The sequence below is a fragment of the Cyprinodon tularosa genome, unplaced genomic scaffold (assembly GCF_016077235.1).
Source record: "Cyprinodon tularosa strain WSP-4 unplaced genomic scaffold, ASM1607723v1 ctg258, whole genome shotgun sequence".
Lineage (NCBI taxonomy): Eukaryota > Metazoa > Chordata > Actinopteri > Cyprinodontiformes > Cyprinodontidae > Cyprinodon > Cyprinodon tularosa.
Window position 1 is genome coordinate 491,095 of NW_024038957.1, and position 20,922 is coordinate 512,016.

At 37.6% G+C, this 20,922-nt stretch overlaps 1 protein-coding gene across 4 annotated transcripts in view; it reads left to right on the forward strand.

Moving 5' to 3' along the window:
- mon2 (MON2 homolog, regulator of endosome-to-Golgi trafficking) overlaps positions 1-20,922 on the forward strand; it is a 97,283-nt gene that overhangs the window by 18,769 nt on the left and 57,592 nt on the right. For all 4 annotated transcript variants that reach the window (XM_038288556.1, XM_038288560.1, XM_038288559.1 and 1 more), the window contains exons 2-3: positions 7,474-7,537; positions 18,769-18,896. In XM_038288556.1, the coding sequence (XP_038144484.1) occupies positions 7,474-7,537; positions 18,769-18,896 (192 nt within the window). The remainder of the gene's footprint in view (positions 1-7,473; positions 7,538-18,768; positions 18,897-20,922) is intronic.

Below are 20,922 nucleotides of genomic sequence, written 5' to 3' on the forward strand. Positions count from 1 at the left end.
TGCAGTCCTACCTTCAGTCAGTACTATGGAGTTTCCAGAAAAAAATTGATTTCTATGGAAGAAAAACAGTCTCATTGGAATCTGCCTTCTTTTTTTAACACCGAATTTTAAACACTGAATTTTTTTAACAACGAATTTTAAACTGAATTTTTTCAACACCGAATTTTAAACACTTTTTAGACATTGAATTTCTTACACTCAATTTTTATCTGATAAAAATTCAGCTGCAAAAAATTCAGCTGATGAAATGAGCTAATTTGGTCACGTGACACAACGGCTGCGCTCAACTGAGCCAATCACAGCTAGTACGGCACCCCTGTCTGCCAAGGCTCATGGTTTGATCCGGTAGAAGCGGCCGACGGCAAACTTTTTTTCTTCTTAATTTCGGCCAGAGGCAACATGGCGGCGGCAAACAGACAGGGGTGCCGTACTAGCTGTGATCGGCTCAATTGTTTGTTAGTTGCTAATTGACGTTTTGTAATTCTGTTTAACAAAACAAATTTCCTCATTCAGCCGGGAACAGCACGGAGCACTGCCGTTGTGTCACGTGACCAAATGAGCTAATTTCATTGGCTAGAAGCTGCTCGACTATCGAGTGTAGATTGCTTTGGCTTGAGTTCACCAAAAGGTCAACACTTTTGCGGCTGAATTTTTGCAGCTGAATTTTGGTTTCTGGTGAGTTTTTTTTACCAGATGAAAATTAAGTGCAAGGAATTAAATGTCTAAAAAAATTCAGTGTTTAAAATTCGGTGTTAAAAAAGGCAGTTTCCAATTAGGCTGTTTTTCTTCCATAGATTTCTTGTCTATTTTTTTCCTTTTCTTTTGTGATATTACTTCCAGGACCAGAAAGTGAACCAGGGATTTAATGCAAACAAATCAATAAATGAATGTTGCTGCTTTCAGCGCGAACCGTTGTTTTTATTGGTTCTCTTCCTATTGATCACATCTGTGGAGACAAAGGAACAGTTTTTGGATGTGAATGCCTGAACGGACAAGCACATTCTTTTTCACAGCTTGCTAAGTCAGCTACTGTAAACTGCTGAGCTTTGCAGGCGCATTTCTACAGAGGACACCCCGACGAGTGCCACTGTTGCCTTTTTTTTTCTTGTTTGCTCATGTAGGTCAGTTCCTCTTCAAGGGTCTCCGCTATGAAAAGACTTCTGAGAGGAACTGAAAGTATTGATGCTTCCTGATTTCTTTGCTACTGAGAGACAGTTTTCATGTGGTTTTGTGAAGTCTGTGTGGCGCATTTCTGTCAGCATTTAAGCTTTTTGGGGCTGGAGGAAAATTTATAAAGAAAAGAAACGTCTGTTGGATTAATATCGGGTCATTAGACGCAATAATGTTAACTGACAGCAATAACTGACCTCATTAGAAAATATTTAGAATGTGTCGCTAACATGAACTTCCAGTTAGATTTATGACCTTGTTTACATTTCCCATTCCGCTTCCCAACCCCAGTAACTCATCAGCAGCATCTAAAGGCATGTTGACTCACAGCTTTTTAGTGTAGGAACTTAGACTTAGGCCCCGTCCACACGAAGTCAAAACGAACACGAAACGCTGATATTTTCCAAAACGTTTGCCGTAAAGACGGAGACGTAAAATAAATGTGAGCGTCCACACGAATGCATGAAAACGCTGCAAAATGTATGCCAGGCCTGTAAGTGGCGCTGTGGTGCCAAAGCAAAAATAAGCGACGAAATGAATGGCATGCGCACTAATATTTATACATGGTTGCCCTGCGGGTCCATTTTCGTGGTTCAGTCAAATTCAGGTGCTGAACTATGTCGTCGATATTGCTCTGTTCTTCCTGGAGATATTCCAGAAGAAGAAGATTCTGTTGTAAGCCCGACAGCAGGGTGAGTAGCATTAGCAGCAACGGCGCCATTGTTGTTGTGATACTGTGTCGCGCATGCGTGTTTAGAGGCGACACTATGACGCATGCGTGTAAAAAAAAATATGCGGTTAGAGCGTAAAGATGGAAACGCGAAAACGGCGTTTCGAAATCTTCCCACTCTGAAGGCTGAATAAAAAAAAAGATCGTTTACAGACCCCCAAAACGCCAGCTTCGTATGGATGAGAGGCTGGTTTGGTGAAAAATTTGTGCGTTTAGGCCAGGGTTCGTCTTCGTGTGGACGGGGCCTTAGGCATATTTATTTTGTCACTCTTTATACACAAGTGCAGACAAAAATGCATTTTGTTTAAAATAGCTCTCTAGACAATTTCATTTCTTAAAGTGCATCCTTGATAAGGTAAGCAACAGTTGTTGTTGAGCTGCTACTAATGCCTCCAGCTCCTAAAGCACTTGCTTCTCCTGGCTCAGGGGAGGAAGAGGAGGATGATGATGATGATGCTGTGAGGGCGGTAGCCCCCTGAGTTGAAGAGGCTGACGTGGTTGAAGCAGCAGTGGTTCCATCAGCAGCGACAGACGATGTAGGAGAAGGTGTGGAAGCCGGAGGGGGCTGGGAGGAGCCGGCTGGGGATGTTTCAGCTTTTGGCAGGGAAGCATCTAGAGTGCTCTCCTCCTTTTCACCTGCAGAAGGCAGTGCTTCCCCTCTAGATGCCGAAGATTGCCTGGGAACAGTCTCAGAGGAGCCTCCATTCATGCAGAGCTCTTTGTTTCTATCGGTGCAGTACAGCAGCAGCCCCCCCAGGCCAACAGCACCGTCTGGTACTGCTGGACGCAGCCATGACTCTGTCAGAATGATGGCGGAGCAGTTACATATCACCTTTTTTGAAGAGAGTTTGAGTCGGAAATTATCAATTTTGTTTTCCGAAGAGCGGACGTTGGAGAGGAGGATTGATGGAAGCAGAGGTCTGTGGGAATTTCTCTTTAGCTTCGCAGTTAGCCCCCCTCTGCAGCCTCGCTCTCTCTGTTTCACGCATCTCTTCATCCGTCCGTTATTTTCCGTTGTTTTGGAATAAACACTTTTGAGGAACACCTCAAATATTTAACTATTAAAAATGTCCTTTGTTTTCCTAATGCAATTCAGCAATGGAAATATAATACAGATTATTTAGACGGAAGAATGTAATTCAACACTGTAGTTTTCATTTTGATAAACCCCAAATTATAGTTTCTCAAAAATGACATTAAGAAGATTCTTAATTCACCAATGTTACTACAAAAAAAAAAAAAAAAAACATTTGGATGAAAAGCTGGCATATTTTTTTGGAACAATATGTGGAGGGAAAAAAGAGGGGTTGGAAAAATGTCCACAAGCAGCTGAAATGACTTGACAATACAAGCATTGGAGGTCAAAGCTAATCAAGATTTTGGAGGAGTTTCCCAAGTTTTCACATTATTTGGAGGCCCCTTTAGTGGTGGTGTTGGTATGTTAAGCATCTCAAGTCCAGAGTTAGATTGATATTTGGAGCACTGCCGACAGGATTTATGGAGATGATCCATTTTCCAGCAGAACTTTGTGAAAAAGCACCAGTACTTACTCCAAATACTAGTCCCTTCAATGTCAGGAAAAGAAAATCGCCTGATTTTACGGATCACCCACTAGCCTCCCTGTTTTTCTTCTGCCTAGTCAAACGAATTGGTAACCATAGCGAGCTGTGATTAATTGTGGCAGGTTTGTGATCTTATATTACAGAAACAGTGCCGCCTTTGTTACTTTATTAGATATGTGATAAAAGATAGAAGCTGAATGACATTAAAGTACCAACACTCACTTTGGGAGTTGTTCCTTGTGTACCTTAGGGATTGGTTATTTACCTTGCCTAGCAAAAGCATTCTTTCCTATTGAACAATTTTACATACGGTAATTTGTGAAACACAAAGGGCTGAATAAATGTAAAGTGGAAGGAAAACAGCTGAGAGGTGTGGAGGAGCTGCAAGTCCCACAGCTTGGCAGAAGGTTATAAAAAAAGTCTCCCTTTGAGTTTGCAATGCAGAGGACAACAGACATGCAACAGAAAAGGCTTTTATCAGATGAGACGAACGCCGCGCAGTAACCCTGAACCCTACTGTAGAGGCAGCATCATGCTGTGTTTGGGCAGCAGTCTCAGGGAAGCTGGTTAGTTAATGTGGAGATGGTTGGACCTAACACCAAGGTAGCCCCAGAGGAAATACAACTCTGCTCTGCTGCACCAAACCTGTCAAGATAAAAGTGCTCAGCGGGTATAATACAACTGTTGAACAATGAAAGTCTTTTTGTTTTGACCTCTACATTACTGGCGTTAGCATGCAGTATTTTAATGAAAAAAAGTAGACAGAATAACCATTGTAATTCTGAAAATTCTCAGACGTTTGACTTACTAAAGGATGGTTTTCCTAACTTTTTACTTCTAAAGTTTTCTATGAAATTTGTCTAAAAAATGTTTCCTTCTTGTCTGTTCCCAGCAACAAAAATGTAAACTTTCCGTTCTTAGCCAAGTAAAATGGAGAGCTTATCCCCTGTGTGCTTTAAAGTAAGATGTTGCTGGATGTATGTGATGCTTACTTACCATGAAATTAAGGTGATAGCGAAAAAGGCCACATCTAATAAAATAAAAATACTTTGTCTTTCATCTAATAACATTTAAATCTGCTCATGAGATTCTCCATTTGCTGGATAATCGACGTTGAAGCCATTCTTGAACTGCAGCTGTGGGTCACACAGTAATACTCAAAGAGCAATTAAAGGCCCCGGGGCCACACTTTTGACTCCCCTGTGTTGGAGGCTTCAAAACACTTGACATTTAGACTGAGGATCTCCTTTCTTTAGGACACTGGCAATTCCAAATACCCAACCAGAGCTAGAAATGGATCAGATGGAAGCATGTTTGTGAGACAAACATTAAGCACATTAAGCAGTAAAACAACTACACTATGTTCAGACACTTTCTATTCTATCCCACTGCTTTAAGGTTGCACCAAAGGTCGGAGTTAGGGACGTTCATACTCAGGGAAATTAAATAAAATGCATATTTATAATTGTTTTCCAACTGCTAGTTCTGAAACTAATGATTATTTTACAGATCGATTATTTTTGTTGATTGTTTTGTTTTTGTTTATTTTCGATTAATCAATTAATAATCGGATAGCCAAAGGTTCCTTAAAGAGTTTTTTTAACAAAACTAAATCAGGTGAAATAAAAACTTTTCCACGGAGGAGTTCTAGATAGAACCAGGGTTCCCGCGGGTCCTTAAAAAGTCTTAAAAGGCATTGAATTCTTCAAAATAAAATTAAGGCCTTAATTGGTATTAAAATGTATTAAATCAGTCTTTCGTAGGTCTTAATTTTTAAAACATCATAAATAAGATTATTTTTATTATGCTTTATTTTTGTAATCTAAATAAAATTTACATTTTTTTTACTTTTTATAAAAAAAATAATGGCTCGCCATTATTGGTTCCGTCCGATAGCGGAACCAATAAAAGCGTTGTTGCGGCCGGGACATTTGGGAGATGCACCATTTACTTTTTGTCTGGAAAATATGAGCAAGTGTAAATGTAACGAAAATTGTCTCCATCCAAGAGTTTTCTCCATGGCTAAAACCAGGAAACATACATGAGGCTCAGTGGATTTTGTGCAAGAAGCGATTCAAGCTCGGAACAATGGGAATTAAAGGAATAGTACACCCAAAACATGACTAGCCTTCATTTTCTACTCACCCCCATGCTGAACAACACTCTGGAGTACTTTTTTGATATCTCAAATGCATCTGGAGATCTGGGAGGCTTCTTACTGTCTGCTGACATTCAAATAATGGAGGTCTATGGTGCCCGAGGCAGAAAGGTCCATAAAAGTCCACAAAAAACGTGTCAATATTCCTCCATACTGCTCGTCCAATGTATTCCAAGTGTCCTGAGTGGGTAGCGTCCATAATTTACTCGAAACGAAGTCATTTGGAATGTTTTTAGAGCATAAACAGTAGTGTATAGGATTTCCTGAAAGCGCGCGCCTGCGAGTTCATGAGTCTACGGAAACTGCGGCAGACCAAACCAGATGAAAGTGCGCATTCAGCTCGGCAAAGAACTTATGCTCTTCCTCAACACTGAAGTCCTCAGACATTTTTCTTTCGTTGTTTCTTTCTTTGCACAGGTAAACAGCACATTTCTTCTTCTACGCTTGCATTATCGGCAGAGCAGACGCTGAATGCGCACTTTCATCTGGTTTGGTCTGCCGCGGTTTCCATAGAATCGTGAACTTGCATGCGCTCGCATTTAGGAAGTCCTATACACTACTGTTTATGCTCTAAAAACATTGTAAATGACTTCGTTTCGAGTAAATTCTGGACGCTACCCACTCAGGACACTTGGAATACATTGGACGAGCAGTATGGAGGAATATTGACACGTTTTTTGTGGACTTTTATGGACCTTTCTGCCTCGGGCGCCATAGACCTCCATTATTTGAATGTCAGCAGACAGCAAGAAGCCTCCCAGATCTCCAGATGCATTTGAGATATCAAAAAAGTACTCCAGAGTGTTGTTCTGCATGGGGGTGAGTAGAAAATGAAGGCTAATCATGTTTTGGGTGTACTATTCCTTTAAGGCAGTGGAGTCACACATGCGAAGCAAGAAACATAAAGCGTCAAAATGGAGTTACCGAGAAACAGCCGGTATTTCTCAGTTTAGTTCCACCCTTGTCTCTGCAACGCCTCCACTTATCAACAAATCAAACATACTAAGAAACCCATACAAAGAAAAATAGCTGCAAAAAAGACTTAGCACTGGTTATGTTGTGGCTTTTAAAACTGTTTTGTTCCCTGCTAAAAGCTTTGCAAAATTTGAAACATTGGTGCAGTGGTTTATGTTAAAATAAACCTTTGGGTTAAGTTGTCGTAAGCAGGTTTTTCTTGTGAATTTGGTCTTAAAGTTTTATTTCAAGTGGCATTAAAAAGTCTTGAATTTAACTTGCCTTATGCTGTAGGAACCCTGAGAACAGACTAACAGAGTAAACCACCTGGTAAAATCTTGGTCATTAAACTAAGATTATTTTACAATCTTGCTATAATTACTTCTCCGATCGGGTCGCTCTGTCAGCTAAATCATATTTTACAGTCTCTATTCTCCAGTTAACGATAAATCGATTACTAAATTAGTTTACTATTATTTAATTAATCGATTAATCATCATTAACCCCATTAATAGTTTTAGCCCTAATAACTTCCTTTCATTCTTCTGTAACTTAACGGATTTTGAAATTTGTTTTAACCTTAAAAATTGTAAAGATGAATGGCTTTAAAATAATGGGAAGAAGTAGTAATTGTGAACCTTCTCCCTGAGTTAGATACACAGGTTTAACAAAACAAACAAGCCAGTAAGTTTGCATGTTTGTTGTTGCTTATAGATAAGGATACTTTCTTTTTTTTTTTGCTTAAAGCTGTCAGTCTGGTTTGCTTGCTGTATCTTGATGGTCTCCTTTTCTACCTTTCTACCTGGCAGACATCCTACCCAAACAGCACAGCTCGCTGAAGCCGAGGCCTCTCCTTGACAGATTAACCAGCGCTCTCTCTGTCTGTTTTTTTTCTCCAGGCGGCAGAGTCTGGCATTGTGAAGATTAAAACCATTGCAGCCAGAAATACAGATATCCTGGCAGGTAAGTGGAAAATGGGGATGGACCCCTTGCTTTTCTAATAATTCAGCACAAATTTAAGGTAAGCTGCACAGAATTGCAGCCTGAGGAGCACTACTGAATAGCTGAATAAAAAGAGGGTTAATTTGAAGTAAGTAATTCAACAACTTTGAGTAGAGTTATGTCAGCATCTGCAAATAAAACCCATCTGAAAACAGTGAAAGCCTTTGTTTTATTGACTTATTCATTCATTTTTTCTTTGAACACCTAAATACAATGTGCATCAACTTGCCTGATGGTGCTCAACTTGATTCATTTAAATCTGATCAGATTTCTTATCCTTTTCAGGGGTTGACGTTAAGGATTTTTACCACTTGCCCTTTGGGCAAGTGACTTTCACATTTCATTTGCCCAGAAACAATTTTTACTTGCCCAGTATAATGTTTGATAAATATAGTTCCTAATATTCATTTTTGTATATATATATATATATATCAATGAAACATGTTTGTTTTTTAAATGTTTTTTGTAATTCAGTATTTTTTAAGTTTCCAGGTTCCTGGTGTGTATATGCATGCGTCAGATAATGAACTCAAGCCTACATTACCGTGTTAACATGCTTTTCAATCCTTCCTGCACAATCTTTTCAAACTAAACTTTGCTTTAAACTGTTGTTTGCTTGGAAAAATATAAATCGTAATGTTAAAAATCTAAAAAAAAACTTGACAGGTTAAAAACTTAATATAAATCAGAAGACAGAAGTCAATGTCACAAATGAATAACTTTTATTTTAGAGTCACGGTATGTTTATACAAGATGCTACTATTAATATAATGTGACATAGTTATTTTATACAGGGTTTCCACAGTCTTACATTATTTCAGAATTCCCTGATTTTAAACTGACTCAGGATTAGTTTTCCCTGACAAAATAAATGCAGCAACAAGACAATAATAATAACATAGCAGGTCACCAATTTAACATGTTTAGCTCTATAACATTTAAATGCACCACTCCAATGTCTAAGAGAAAAAAATGTAATGAACATTTTTTAATGCATGACCTGCATCACTGTACAGAAGACTGCCATATGATAGCGCTTTCTAGCTTGTTTGACGTTTTGGTATCACGCCATCTGGCGGAAAATCACGCACCTTTTTCAAATCACGCGAGAATGTGTACAAAACAACAAAAATGGCACCGGCAACGTTTGTTGGTCGTTTTCAGCGAATGTCGGTGATTTTAAAGTAATTTTGAGTGATAAATGATTTTTTGCTATCATTGCACTTGCCCGGCGGGCAAATGCAATGAAATTTGTACTCTCCCAACAATAAAAACTACTTGCCCCGGGCGATCGGGAGATGGTTAACATCGAGCCCTGCTTTTGTCATCCATGCACTTATGAAATCTATAAAGGAGCCTATAGCAACCCTCTGACATGAATTCCTTGTGCTCAAGTGATGCCAGAGGCGGTACTTAAACAGGTAGTTGAAATATTTTTTCTAAGAACGGTACAATGATTAAAGCTGACATTTCTATATGATAGGCCAAGTTGGCTTTACTTTATCATCAGTTTCTCTGCATTGTCTGTTGTAGACCCTCTCCTCAGGTTTTAAATGTCCAGTGTTTCTTAATCCAGCATGTTTCCCTGTCAGTTACAATTGGATCCTTTCGAAGGATTAAAATGATAATTTTTTTCTTTGTACATTTAGTCTTCTGTTTCCTGCTGGAATGTTGCTGCTTATTTAAAGTTATCTGCCGAATCAGAAGGCAAAGTGCCAGAATGTAGAAAGACATTTAGCTCCCAGAGTAGGGCTGGACGATATAGAAAAAAAGCTTATGGATAAAAAAAAATTGCATATTGATCGATATCGATAATTATTGAAAAGATTTGAAACCATATTTTATGTGCAGCTCTGCTTGGACCTTTTATAATATTGCTAAATGATTTAATTTTAGTAAAGAACACAAACACAGACTTCCGATTAAATCTTTATTTAACCAACTTTTTTAACCATAACAATTGTTTTAAAGAAAAATAACTTAAGAGACCTGAGTTATGTTATTAAATACTGACAAAGAATAAACTAAAGTGACCAGAAAAGTGACCGAAATAAATATAACAAATAACAAACAAAAAATTGGCGCTTTGTGACGGCGTGCCTGGGTCCGCGATTGTGATTGGTTGGGAGGAAGTAGTGACTAGCACCTACATGCTAGGCTACAATGAGAAGGAAGGAAAACTGCGTTTTTTTATCAAACTTTTATCAACTCTTTTTTTCTATTGCGCCACACGTCTATCGATCGATAGATATCGTTATTGAATTATCGCCCAGCCCTATTCCAGAGGCTTTTTTCTGAGAAGAGCTAAATGTTTGTTAATCAAACATTACAGACCAAATGCCTTTGTTCCTGATTATGTTTCAAAAAAGACTCCAAATTAATTTACACATGCTGGTGCCTCAAGGAAACTACCAAAAAACAGACCCCATGCCGAGTGACGACTGAAAAAGCCGTTAATGAAAGGTTTATGATCTGGGTTCATTTATAATAAAAACCTTAGTTTTCTCTTGTATGTACAAAAAAAATTTGCAACATCCTCTTGATTTTTTTTTTGTACATGTCAGTCTACTTTTTTTTTTTTTTTTTTTTTTTTTACAATATGTTGAATGAAAAAAAAGTATATCAGAATATTTTAACAATTTATTGTTCCAGGTATATTGAATAATTGTTTGAATTAGGGCTGCAACTAACGATTATTTTAAAAATCGATGAATTGGCCGATTATTTTTTTGATTAATCGATGAATCGGACAAAAAAATTTTTTTATATTAACCTCTTTATTCCAAAATAAACATTTTAGACAGAACAAACAAGCACACAAGTACAGGTTGCTCATTAACTGTACTGGTGCAATATGAAAAATAAATGTTTGTGTTAAAACTACGCAAACTTACATGAGAAATGTAGCTGTACATCCACAAAATATAGGCTACTTTGTTTCATAAAGCGCAAAAAGAGACAGGCATTTTTTTTTTTAAAGCCCCTAAGGGGTTCAAACAATAGGCCCCCCCATTTCAACAAATTCATTTTTTTTAGACTAGAAGTGTTCTGCCTTTTAAGACAGGAAAGTACAGCAGTTAAAGTTGCTACTTGAGAAAATACTGAACCATAGAGATAAAAATAGCCCTGTGGTTAAAATTATAAATTGTATTTGGAATAAAAATGAGAGAACTAGGGGTGCTAATAAAACACATCCTCCAAAGACAGATATTTACATGGGAATGTGGCAAATAATGAATTGACATATTACTGATCTTGCTGGATTTTATTCTGCTTTACTTCCATAAATTGCAGGATCTTCTTTACTTTATCTTTGCCAGAAGATTTCAACTTTAAAAGCCTTGCCCTCATAATTTGCAAGTTAATTTATTTATAAAGAAAATATAAACGCTGCTTAAGCTAATTCAAATGAAATTAAAAGTAAAATAAGTAGCCAACCTTATCACTGTCTGTAACCTACTAACAAGGTAAGGAAAGCATCAGATGAGCTACCTGAGAAACTAACGTTACGTTTCCCCACTTTAAAACCAAACAAACAAAGTCGCTCATCCTGCTGATCAGCTCTCTTCACTGCCATCGAAGGCTCCAACGTGTTTTCTTTTCAGGTGCTGCAGCTGCATCATAACAGTGGTGCTTCTGTGCCATGTTCATTTGTTTTTACAAAAGTTGCATGTTACGACTTTTTTCACTTTACAAAGCGCAGGCTGTTTTAATTATTGTGATCAATTTGCGCCGTCAATCCCGGCGCATGCGCGCTTCATTTGCAGTCTGGACGCTGAGGGTAAACTCCTCACTAAAATCCTGCGGCTCTGACTGCAGCGCTGAGAGGGATTCCTGTGGGAGAGGGAGAAAGGGGTTGGGATGGGGGAGGCGCCCAAGTCGCTGAGTTGGCAACACTGCAACTGCGGCGCTGACTCGCTCCGCCATATTTTTTTTTCTTCCCCCGGATGACGGCGGCGGCGGATGACGCATTAAGCGCGCGACACAACTAATCGATGATTAAATTCGTTGCCAACGCTTTTAAAAGTCGATTTTTATCGATTTTATCGATTCGTTGTTGCAGCCCTAGTTTGAATATACAAAAACAATTTTTTATACATTGTTAAAGTATACATATTTAATAGATATAAAAAAACAGGAACCTATTAGGGTTCTAAATTTGAAAAAAAAAAAAGAAATATGTGAAAAACTTTTTGATTTCCAATGTACGGAGATCGTTTAAAGTCAGCGTGTGTCGCTGTGACACGCTTTCATACAATTTACCACTTTGTTTCAATGAAGTTGATTCTATCTGTGATAAATCTTTTGCTTTCGGTTTCTTGTGTCCCGATAAAACTTCATTTTTCCGATACATACCAGGGCTCGAAGTTAACCATCGCCCGGCGCAAGTAGTTTTTATTGTTGGGAGAGTACAAATTTCATTGCATTTGCCCGCTGGGCACTCAAAATTACTTTAAAATCACCGACATTCACTGAAAACGACCCACAAGCGTTGCCGGCGCCATTTTTGTTGTTTTGTACACATTCTCACGTGATTTGAAAAAGCTGCATGATTTTCCGCTAGATAGCGTGATTCAGCTCTTGGAGAGAGAATTCTGCAGAGCAGCAGCTGGATGATGAATTTAATCTATACTATAATACACGCTAGATTATAAATGATTAAATATTAATAATAATTGTATGCGCACAGTGTAAATATTTCTATCATATGGCAGGCTTCTGTAGAGTGATGCAGGTCATACATTAAAAATGTTCATTCAATGTTTTTCTCTTAGACATTGGAGTGGTGCATTTAAATGTTATAGAGCAAAACATGTTAAATTGGTGAGAAGTAGTAGTGTAAGTTTTTAACCTGTCAAGTTTTTTTAGATTTTTAACATTGCAATTTATATTTTCCCAAGCACACAACAGTTTAAAGCAAAGTTTAGTTTGAAAAGAATGTGCAGGAAGGATTGAAAAGCATGTTAACACGGTAATGTAGGCTTGAGTTCATTATCTGACGCATGCAGATACACACCAGGAACCTGGAAACTTAAAAAATACTGAATTACAAAAAACATTTAAAAAAACAAGCATGTTTCATTGATATATACCGGTATACAAAAATGAATATTAGGAACTATATTTATCAAATATTATACTGGGCAAGTGTTTCTGGATAAATTAAATGTGAAAGCCTTAACGTCAACCCCTGCATACCGATATTGAACTTATGCAATATTAACACAAATTATACCAGGTTTTATTAGTTATTTTAACGCGATGAAGTAAGTAGTCTTGATGAAGTAATATTACTAAAACAAGGGGAAAAGTTCACAACAAAAGTTATGTAAACACCGGAACCATGGGAAAAGAACCAATGAGTTACAGAAGCAGAGTGTTTCTTTCAGCAAGAAAATATCAGATTTCAGATTTTGGCCGATAAAATCAGGTCTTTTTTTTGGTAATATTGGACCAATTTCCAATAATGTTTTTATCTGCCTGTACAGTGTCCTTGGGTGTTGTGATAAGGCGCTTTCAAATAAAATGTATTATTATTATTATTAATAATGATATCGGATAGGGATGTCCCTAGTTTTAAGTATAATCCAGCATTCATTGCTAGGAGAGATTTTGTGCTGCATCTTTAAATAGGCGGTTAAATGGGCTCTATTCAGATGATAGCTTAATGGGTTTTTTGAGTGTCAGTATTTGCAAACAGAACCAGAGGAAGGCTGTTCTTTATTCTTCTCACCATTAAAGATTATTTAGATGACCCACCCACTAATGAAAGATTGTCCTTCATACCTTTAATTGTAAGTCAGTTATGTATTACATCCCAAAGGTTTAGTAATTAGATGGACTCCCTGCTCCTTGGTGCCTATGCCCAGTTTAGCCCAGTGGTTAAGATGAAATGGCAAAATGAGAGTTGGGAGCTTCATACTGACAGAAATGAAGGGAGTGAGGTGCCTTCTTGTAGTCCTTTAAAACTCTGGGTCTGATCTTCCACAGCCTTCAGTCAAATCTTTTGCTCTAAATTTCAGTTTGACTACAAAATGCTTCCTCAACCAGTTAATGAATGTTAAATTAAGTGCGTGCAGCTTTTCATAGATTTAAGGACCATCAAGTCATAATGTGAGTAAAGTGAAATTGTGAAATAACTGATCCAAGGGGGTGGGATCACAATCTCAACTCATTGCAAAACCAACAGAAAATACTTTCATTGCATTTTAAAAACAAGTGCAGCTTTTGTACTGTCATGGAATGAGGCATGGCAGGCATTGCATGAGTTCCTCTGTTGAACATAACAGCCCCCTCTGTATCTGGAGGATGCATGAGCATTTTGTTCTACAGTTTGATTGTGCCTAATGGCTATTCACAAACCAAATATGACTTTTACTAGTTTTTAAAGCTACAGTGTGTAATAATTACAGGGATATACAGTCAGAAATGTAATATATTATACATAACTATGTTATTTTATCATAATCTACGAGCTCAGCCTCTTAACCTTAATATTTGCGTTGCCTTAGAATTCGTTATTTATAATTACATAGGAGCGGGTCTCGCAGCCATGGAGGCAGACATCTTTGCGCTACGGCAGCGCAGAGCCAACAAACTAGCGATTGCGAGATCACCAAAATGTCACAACGATGTAGAAAAAATAACGGGTATATTTATTATCTTAAGTCTACATGAAATCTATACCCTACACAGACTAATGAAATACTATCTGTAAAATTATCTATATAAACAAACCTCATCACTTGAGAAGGTAGGTGATGCGGACGTCGTGGAAGACATTTTGTCCCGTAACGCTCGCCGTACTGTTGGGGGGGAGAAGCGGTGGGGGGGAGACGTTCATGTTGCTGCAGTCTGACCGCTAGATGTCGCTAAAAGTTACACACTGTAGCTTTAAGATATATAAAGGATCCTTTTTCAGATAAATAACATCTTCTCATCAGATGTTTTTTTTAGCTGATCTTAGATCTCTGGATCTTTTAAATCTTTGAGCTTTGACATTTTGTCCTATTATTTATTTACTTTATTTATTTTAGAAGTAAAATGTATATCTAATGTATATCTAAACTACGGGCGTAAATCACATCCATCATGGCAATTCGATTCAGTATCGATTTCCTGACCGATTCGATTATTTTTGATACTCAAGAATACACCACGATTCGATTTGATTAATTGGTTAAAACCTCATTCACTGAAAAATAATAATACCCCTGCGTTATAAATTCTGAAAGGTCTTGCATCGAAAAATACTGCAGAAAATCAGTGCAATGAGTACAATGCAATACCTCGGCTCCAGACGTCCCGCCCCCTTGAGAGACGCTCCGCTGCACCTCTCCCAGATTGTAGCTGACCGCAGACAGTGGCGCAGACAGGAGGCGGGTTTGTTTTGATTTGATGACCGAAATTGCGTAAAACAACTCGTGAAGTTTGACCCGCTAGAAGAGCGAGGTGCAAGAGAACGCTGGGACCCTTTTTCCAGCTGAATCTCCGCTCTTTTTGCCCTCATGTCCCTCCGTCGTCGGACTAAACTCGCCCCCACTTCCTCGCCGCCTCGGCCGTATCTAGACCCACAGCGTGTAGCACAGACCACGCTTCAACATCGAGCATAAATCAAAAATGTCTGTGTCAAGCTCACTGTATCACACTGCTGTAAGAGTATAACCAGGAAGCGAGGTAGGAGGGCAAAATAGGTTTAGCGCCACCGCAGCACTGGAGGGAGAATTACGCCCAGGAGTAAACTGATAAAAATAGACCGGAGGAAAATAAAACACGAATCGATACTTTTGCGGACGTGTCGATGCATCGGATCGTCGGCTGTTGGATCGATGCATCGATACAAAACCATTATTATTTACACCCCTAAAAGTGATAGTAATTAGTAATTGATCAGTTATTAACTCGAGTATACAGACTCTAAATCATACCATTGACTGAGAAAAATTACAAGACAAAGTTTACAAATGATACCTACATATTGCAGTTAACATGAAAAATCTTCATCAGCAACAGATTCATAGCTTCTGTTTGTGTTTAAAATCTCTTTGTACGTAAAGGTATTTGGTCTTTTTCTGAGCATGAAAAGGAAAAAAATACGTAGGCTGTTACTTTCTCACTTTGGGCACTGAAAGTAATCTCAAGTGGAGCAGGGGTGGATGTCAACCTGTAGTGACAAATGGAAGATGGACTTTAAAAATAGTTTCTATATTTGATTGAGAGCAACAACTAATATATTCTGAACAGCTTTATTCTAATCTTACTTAATAATCTTTATCAGTTCATGCAGTAAGTAAATTAATCTTATTCGGGGCTGAAACAATTAATCGGATTCTGAATAATGGTGATTGGTCGATTATTGAAATAATTGTTAACTGGAGTATGTTAAAGATTTTTTCCTGAAAAGAGATCACTTGGGACAAACTCTTTAAATAACACTTCATAACTTATATGCATTAAATAACCAGGAGACATGACAACAGATTCTGATAGAAACCGCAAACTTACTCAGAGCGGAGAATTTGCTCAGGGTTACAGAAGGCAGCTGCTCACGTCTCAAGAATTGGCCCCGATTAACCGTTAAAAAGGCATTTTATACATCTCCAGTCTGCCACATCACATTTTACATCAGACATATTAGCAGATGAAGAGACATCCAGGCTCCAGCCGTATCAAAATATCACACTTTGTTCTTAGCTGAAGGACGCCGCTCTCTTTCCATTCCCAAATCTTTGCCATGTATGAATGAAGATTATAACTGTATGGCCGGACAGAGCAACTGTTTTAATTGGATAAACTATAGTGGAAAACATCAGTTCTGACATGCAAGTGGCATCTTAATTATCCTAACAAGTGTAGAGACTCTAAAACTTGCCTTTAGCTGACAGAGCAACCCACTTACAGCATTATGAAAATATATATATTTTGCATTCAAAATTAAAAAAAATACTCTACTATCACTGTTCTGTCCAGAACTCCACAAGTAGAAATTTTAGTTTCACCTGGTTTGATTCTGTAAAAAATATTCTTTAAGGAACCTTTGCCTATCCGATTATTAATCATTACAAAATAATCGTTAATTGCAGCCCTTATTGCACCAGTATTACACCATTTTAATGGAAAAAAAAAAAAACCTGATTAAAAATGGAATTACCTTATTAGAGGTCTATAAGTATAAGTTGTAATCTAACCAAAACACACAAACACAGTTTTACCGAACATGAGGAAACGCTCCGTATTGACCTGGTGTATGAGTAAAAAAGCGGAACAACATAAATATTTTTTTATCTATCTATTTTTTGGGGGTAATTTATCAGACCAAATGGTTTAGAAAACAGCTCTCATTTTGACGAGGAGGAAATGCTTGGTATAGATCTGCTTTATAAGTAAAGTTTGCAGTAAAGTTCTATTTTCAACTAACTAATATTTGTTTGGGAGACATACATGGAGTAGGAAATATTGCTGATCTGGTAATAAAACAACTTTACAATGAATCCTGTTTCCCACACACCCTCTCCTCACTCTAACTACTGCATGTGGATTTGATTTAGGAAACTTTATAAGCCGCACTTTACTAATACACATTACTGTTACAGCGGAAAAACTTCTACTTTTTTTCTGGCTATTTTTCATGATACAGTTGGACATAAGTATCTTAGAATCAGTAGAAAATATCTATCTAATTTTCTATTTATTGATTTTATGCTGTGTATAATGGTACATTTTAATAAAACACACGGAAATCTTTTGAAAAAAACATGCATAAGAAGCAATACCATTGAAATCTGCACTTTAATTTGTCCAGATTCCCTTTTATTAGGAAAAAAATGTATTTAGATCATTTTTTTGGACACTTTTGGCACATCTGCGCCAAAATTGTAGGTCCATCTGCGCCACTGTCCACTAAAACCTTTGTGGAACAAATGTGCTTTAACCTATTCATCCGGGGTAGGGGGGACTCCATTTATAGGTGGTTTGCAAGTTATAAAAACTTTAACTTGCTCTATAAAGGGTTAAAAATTTGGAGCTTCACTTGATTTAATCAGATATGTAATTTCAGGTGGAAATATGTAATTTTAGGTTGCCCCTAAAACCCTCTGGGCTTAAGGGGATAAGCTATTAGCAAAATGAAACATTCATTGCAGCCAAAAAATCCTCTGGGCTGTGTTTGGGTCACTTCATGACCTTTACCTTTAACTGCCATTTGTGTTTAGTGTCAGGATCTTGATTTTATGCTGTGTATAATGGTACATTTTAATAAAACAGGGACATTTTTTTCAACAAAAAAAACATATGCATAAGTAGCAATACCATGGAAAGCTGTACTTTTATTAGACCGATTCCCTTTTATTAGGAAAAAAACGTAATTTGAACTTTTTGGTCGTCTTTCTTTTTGCTCCATTGTGTCAGATTACATAGATATCGCATCAATGCAGTGGTTTCTAAATTTTTCTTCCTGGGATGCCCTTTAATTTACAAGTATTTGCCCCCAATTTCCAGCTAACCTATATAGCTTTTGAAGAATAAGTCAACTGAGGTAAATTACATGTTGCAAGATTATAATCTACAACCTATTAACTAAATCACCAACTACTACATGTAAAGTGCTATTATTTTAAGTTCTATCAGGATATTTGGAGCTCATCGGTATCTGCAGATTGACGATCACAGCATCTAATCAATCAATTCTTCAATAATGCTCTCATGTAGATGGATATTGTATTATTAGGTATTAAAATAATGGGATATGATAAAGTATTACAAATTCCCAACTTTAGTTGAAGGAGACGACTTTTTTAAATCAAAGTGTGTCCTTGAATTGCAGTTTACTAATTAAATAAAAAATTCTGCTTTTCAGTTGGTGCTTCATTCGGTAACCACTTCTATACCAAAGAGTGTTGTTGTAACTGACTTGGTAGCATGAGGCGGGGTCCTAGCAATAATCAGAAAAGGAGAATATTCCTGACCAGTTTGGCACGGTCAAGCTGAAAAGCTTCAGATTCTTGTTACCTGATGATTCTACTGTGCGTCTTAAAGTTTCATAATATAAGCTTGGGGTTCTTTCTTTCTCTTCGTACATGTTTGTGTTTTTTTCTTTGATCTTGGAGACATTTTATTAAATGAAATCAGACGGCATATTTCTGTTAGCAGCTGACTTTGCTGATTTTCCTCTCCTTGTGTCTGTTTGCTTGCAGCTCTGAAGGAGAACAGCTCAGAGGTGGTGCAGCCTTTTCTGATGGGCTGTGGCACCAAGGAGCCAAAGATCACCCAGCTGTGTCTGGCTGCCATTCAGAGGCTCATGTCTCATGAGGTAGTGTCTGAGGTAAGGACAGAGAACTGTACAGGATTTCAATTGATGCTGTAAACAACATTTTGAAAGCTGATCTTTTTAGTGCAGAAGTAAACAATCCGTGTATGGTTCGTTCTTTGGTTTTTTGCATTTATAAACGACGAAAAAAAAACAACGAAAAAACAAAACAAGCATGTAGTTTTTTGTTTTTCCGTTTTTAAAACGAAATTAGAAAAACAGCATTTGCAAAAATGAAAAAAAGGTACGTTTTGGGATTTTTTTTAACTGCAATGGTTAAACCAAAGACAAACTTTTATTTTGTTGTTAATTCAACGGACCTTATGGCAGAACCGGAAATGAAGACCTGAACTCCCAACACATAACTTTTTTAGTTACCAGTAGATGGCGGTAATGTACGCCTTCCATTTCTTGCCAACCGTCATTACAATCCACAAGAAGAAGAACTTTTTCAGTTAGCACTACCAAAATGGAAACGTTTAGAGGGAATCAGCGCATTTCATTGAGAGCTAATGATCTGACCGTCAACAAGATCTCTTTAATATTCCAAGTTCCAAATCTGCGTCCGACAAATTGTTGTCTTCGCAAGTTGTGCTCCATACAAAACCTTCTGACACTCATTGCCAAGTAATGTGGAGCTCCATGGTGGCTCAAAGCATCACTGATTTCAGAGTGTTTTCTCTCTCTCAAAAAGTTCCATAATCAATGCAGAAAACGGTTCAAGTGCAGCCATTGCCTTTTTTTTAGAAATGGTTTGTTTTGATGCCGTCTTCATCCACTGTAAATTATTTTTCTTTGGCGACTTACTTCATTTCCGCTACATATTAAAACAACACCCTTATTTTTATTTTCATTTAAATGGCAAAACAAAACTCCACCACTGTTGATTTTCTATTAATTCGATTTAAAATTTTTTCGATTTAGGTTTTAAAAACAGAAAAACCACGCTTGTTTTGTTTTTTGGTTTTTGTTTTGAAACGAAAAAAAACCCCAAAGAACGAACCATACACAGATTGTAAACACAGTAAGACGGTAAATGTAGGATATGAAAAGCCCAGAAAATGTGGCATCTCAGGAGGTTTTCCTCTGATTAATTAGCATCTCGTTATTTTTCAATATTTCAGTAACTAAATCGGCTCAATTCTACTGCTGTTTTAAAACAATCTCGAGGGATTTGACCTTCAAATGAGTTTAAATTTTCAATATCTTCTATAGGTGTTGTTTACTGTTCTCTTTACTTAATATCTTCATAAGTAAAGGTTAGGTTTGCTATGTAAGAGAGGGACTTGATGTTCTCATGGTTTTATTGGTCTGGTTATGCTTAAAGTGCGCTCTTTATGTCAACGATAAGGATGTTGATATTACATGACATTAGTTAATCAAATTTTTAACTATTAAAGGGATGGTGGGATCTGCATCTCAGAATTTCAAACGTTTCTTATGACCTCTGATTCCAATTAATTGATTTTATTTTCACCTGATTATACATGAAGAGGTGCAGAGGCGTGCATACATAGACACTAGGTGGTGCTAAAGCACTAGGAAGTTTGCCCTTTATCAACGAAAATGCCCTTTTGAAACTCGTTTTTTTATTTTTATTTTTTATTTATATTATTAAGATTTTACTGAGGTCGGTTTTGAAATGATCTTTTGAAAACCTGAGCCATTTAAAACGACTGAAACAATGCCCCGAAATGAGCCACCTCCTTGCGCACACCTGACCAGCCTATCTCTCTTCCTTTGTCACGTGAACTCGCGCGGTCGCTCACAGGGCATGCCAGTTGCGCAGCATCATAGCAGTTCAGTAAGCGTCTTCAGATAGCAGGAACGGTCGCTGACAGGCTGCTTCTCCTGTGCCCCATTAACCAGGTAATATACAGATCAAGCAAAATCAATTTGTTGTGCATTAAAATGTCTCATTCAGCAGCACCAAACAAGCATTTTTGCCGACTGGTCACCTGATAAACTTGTTAGGCTAGATAAAGTTTTACACTGTAGCCCGAGTCAATGACAGATAACGTGAGGACAACCACATAGGCTA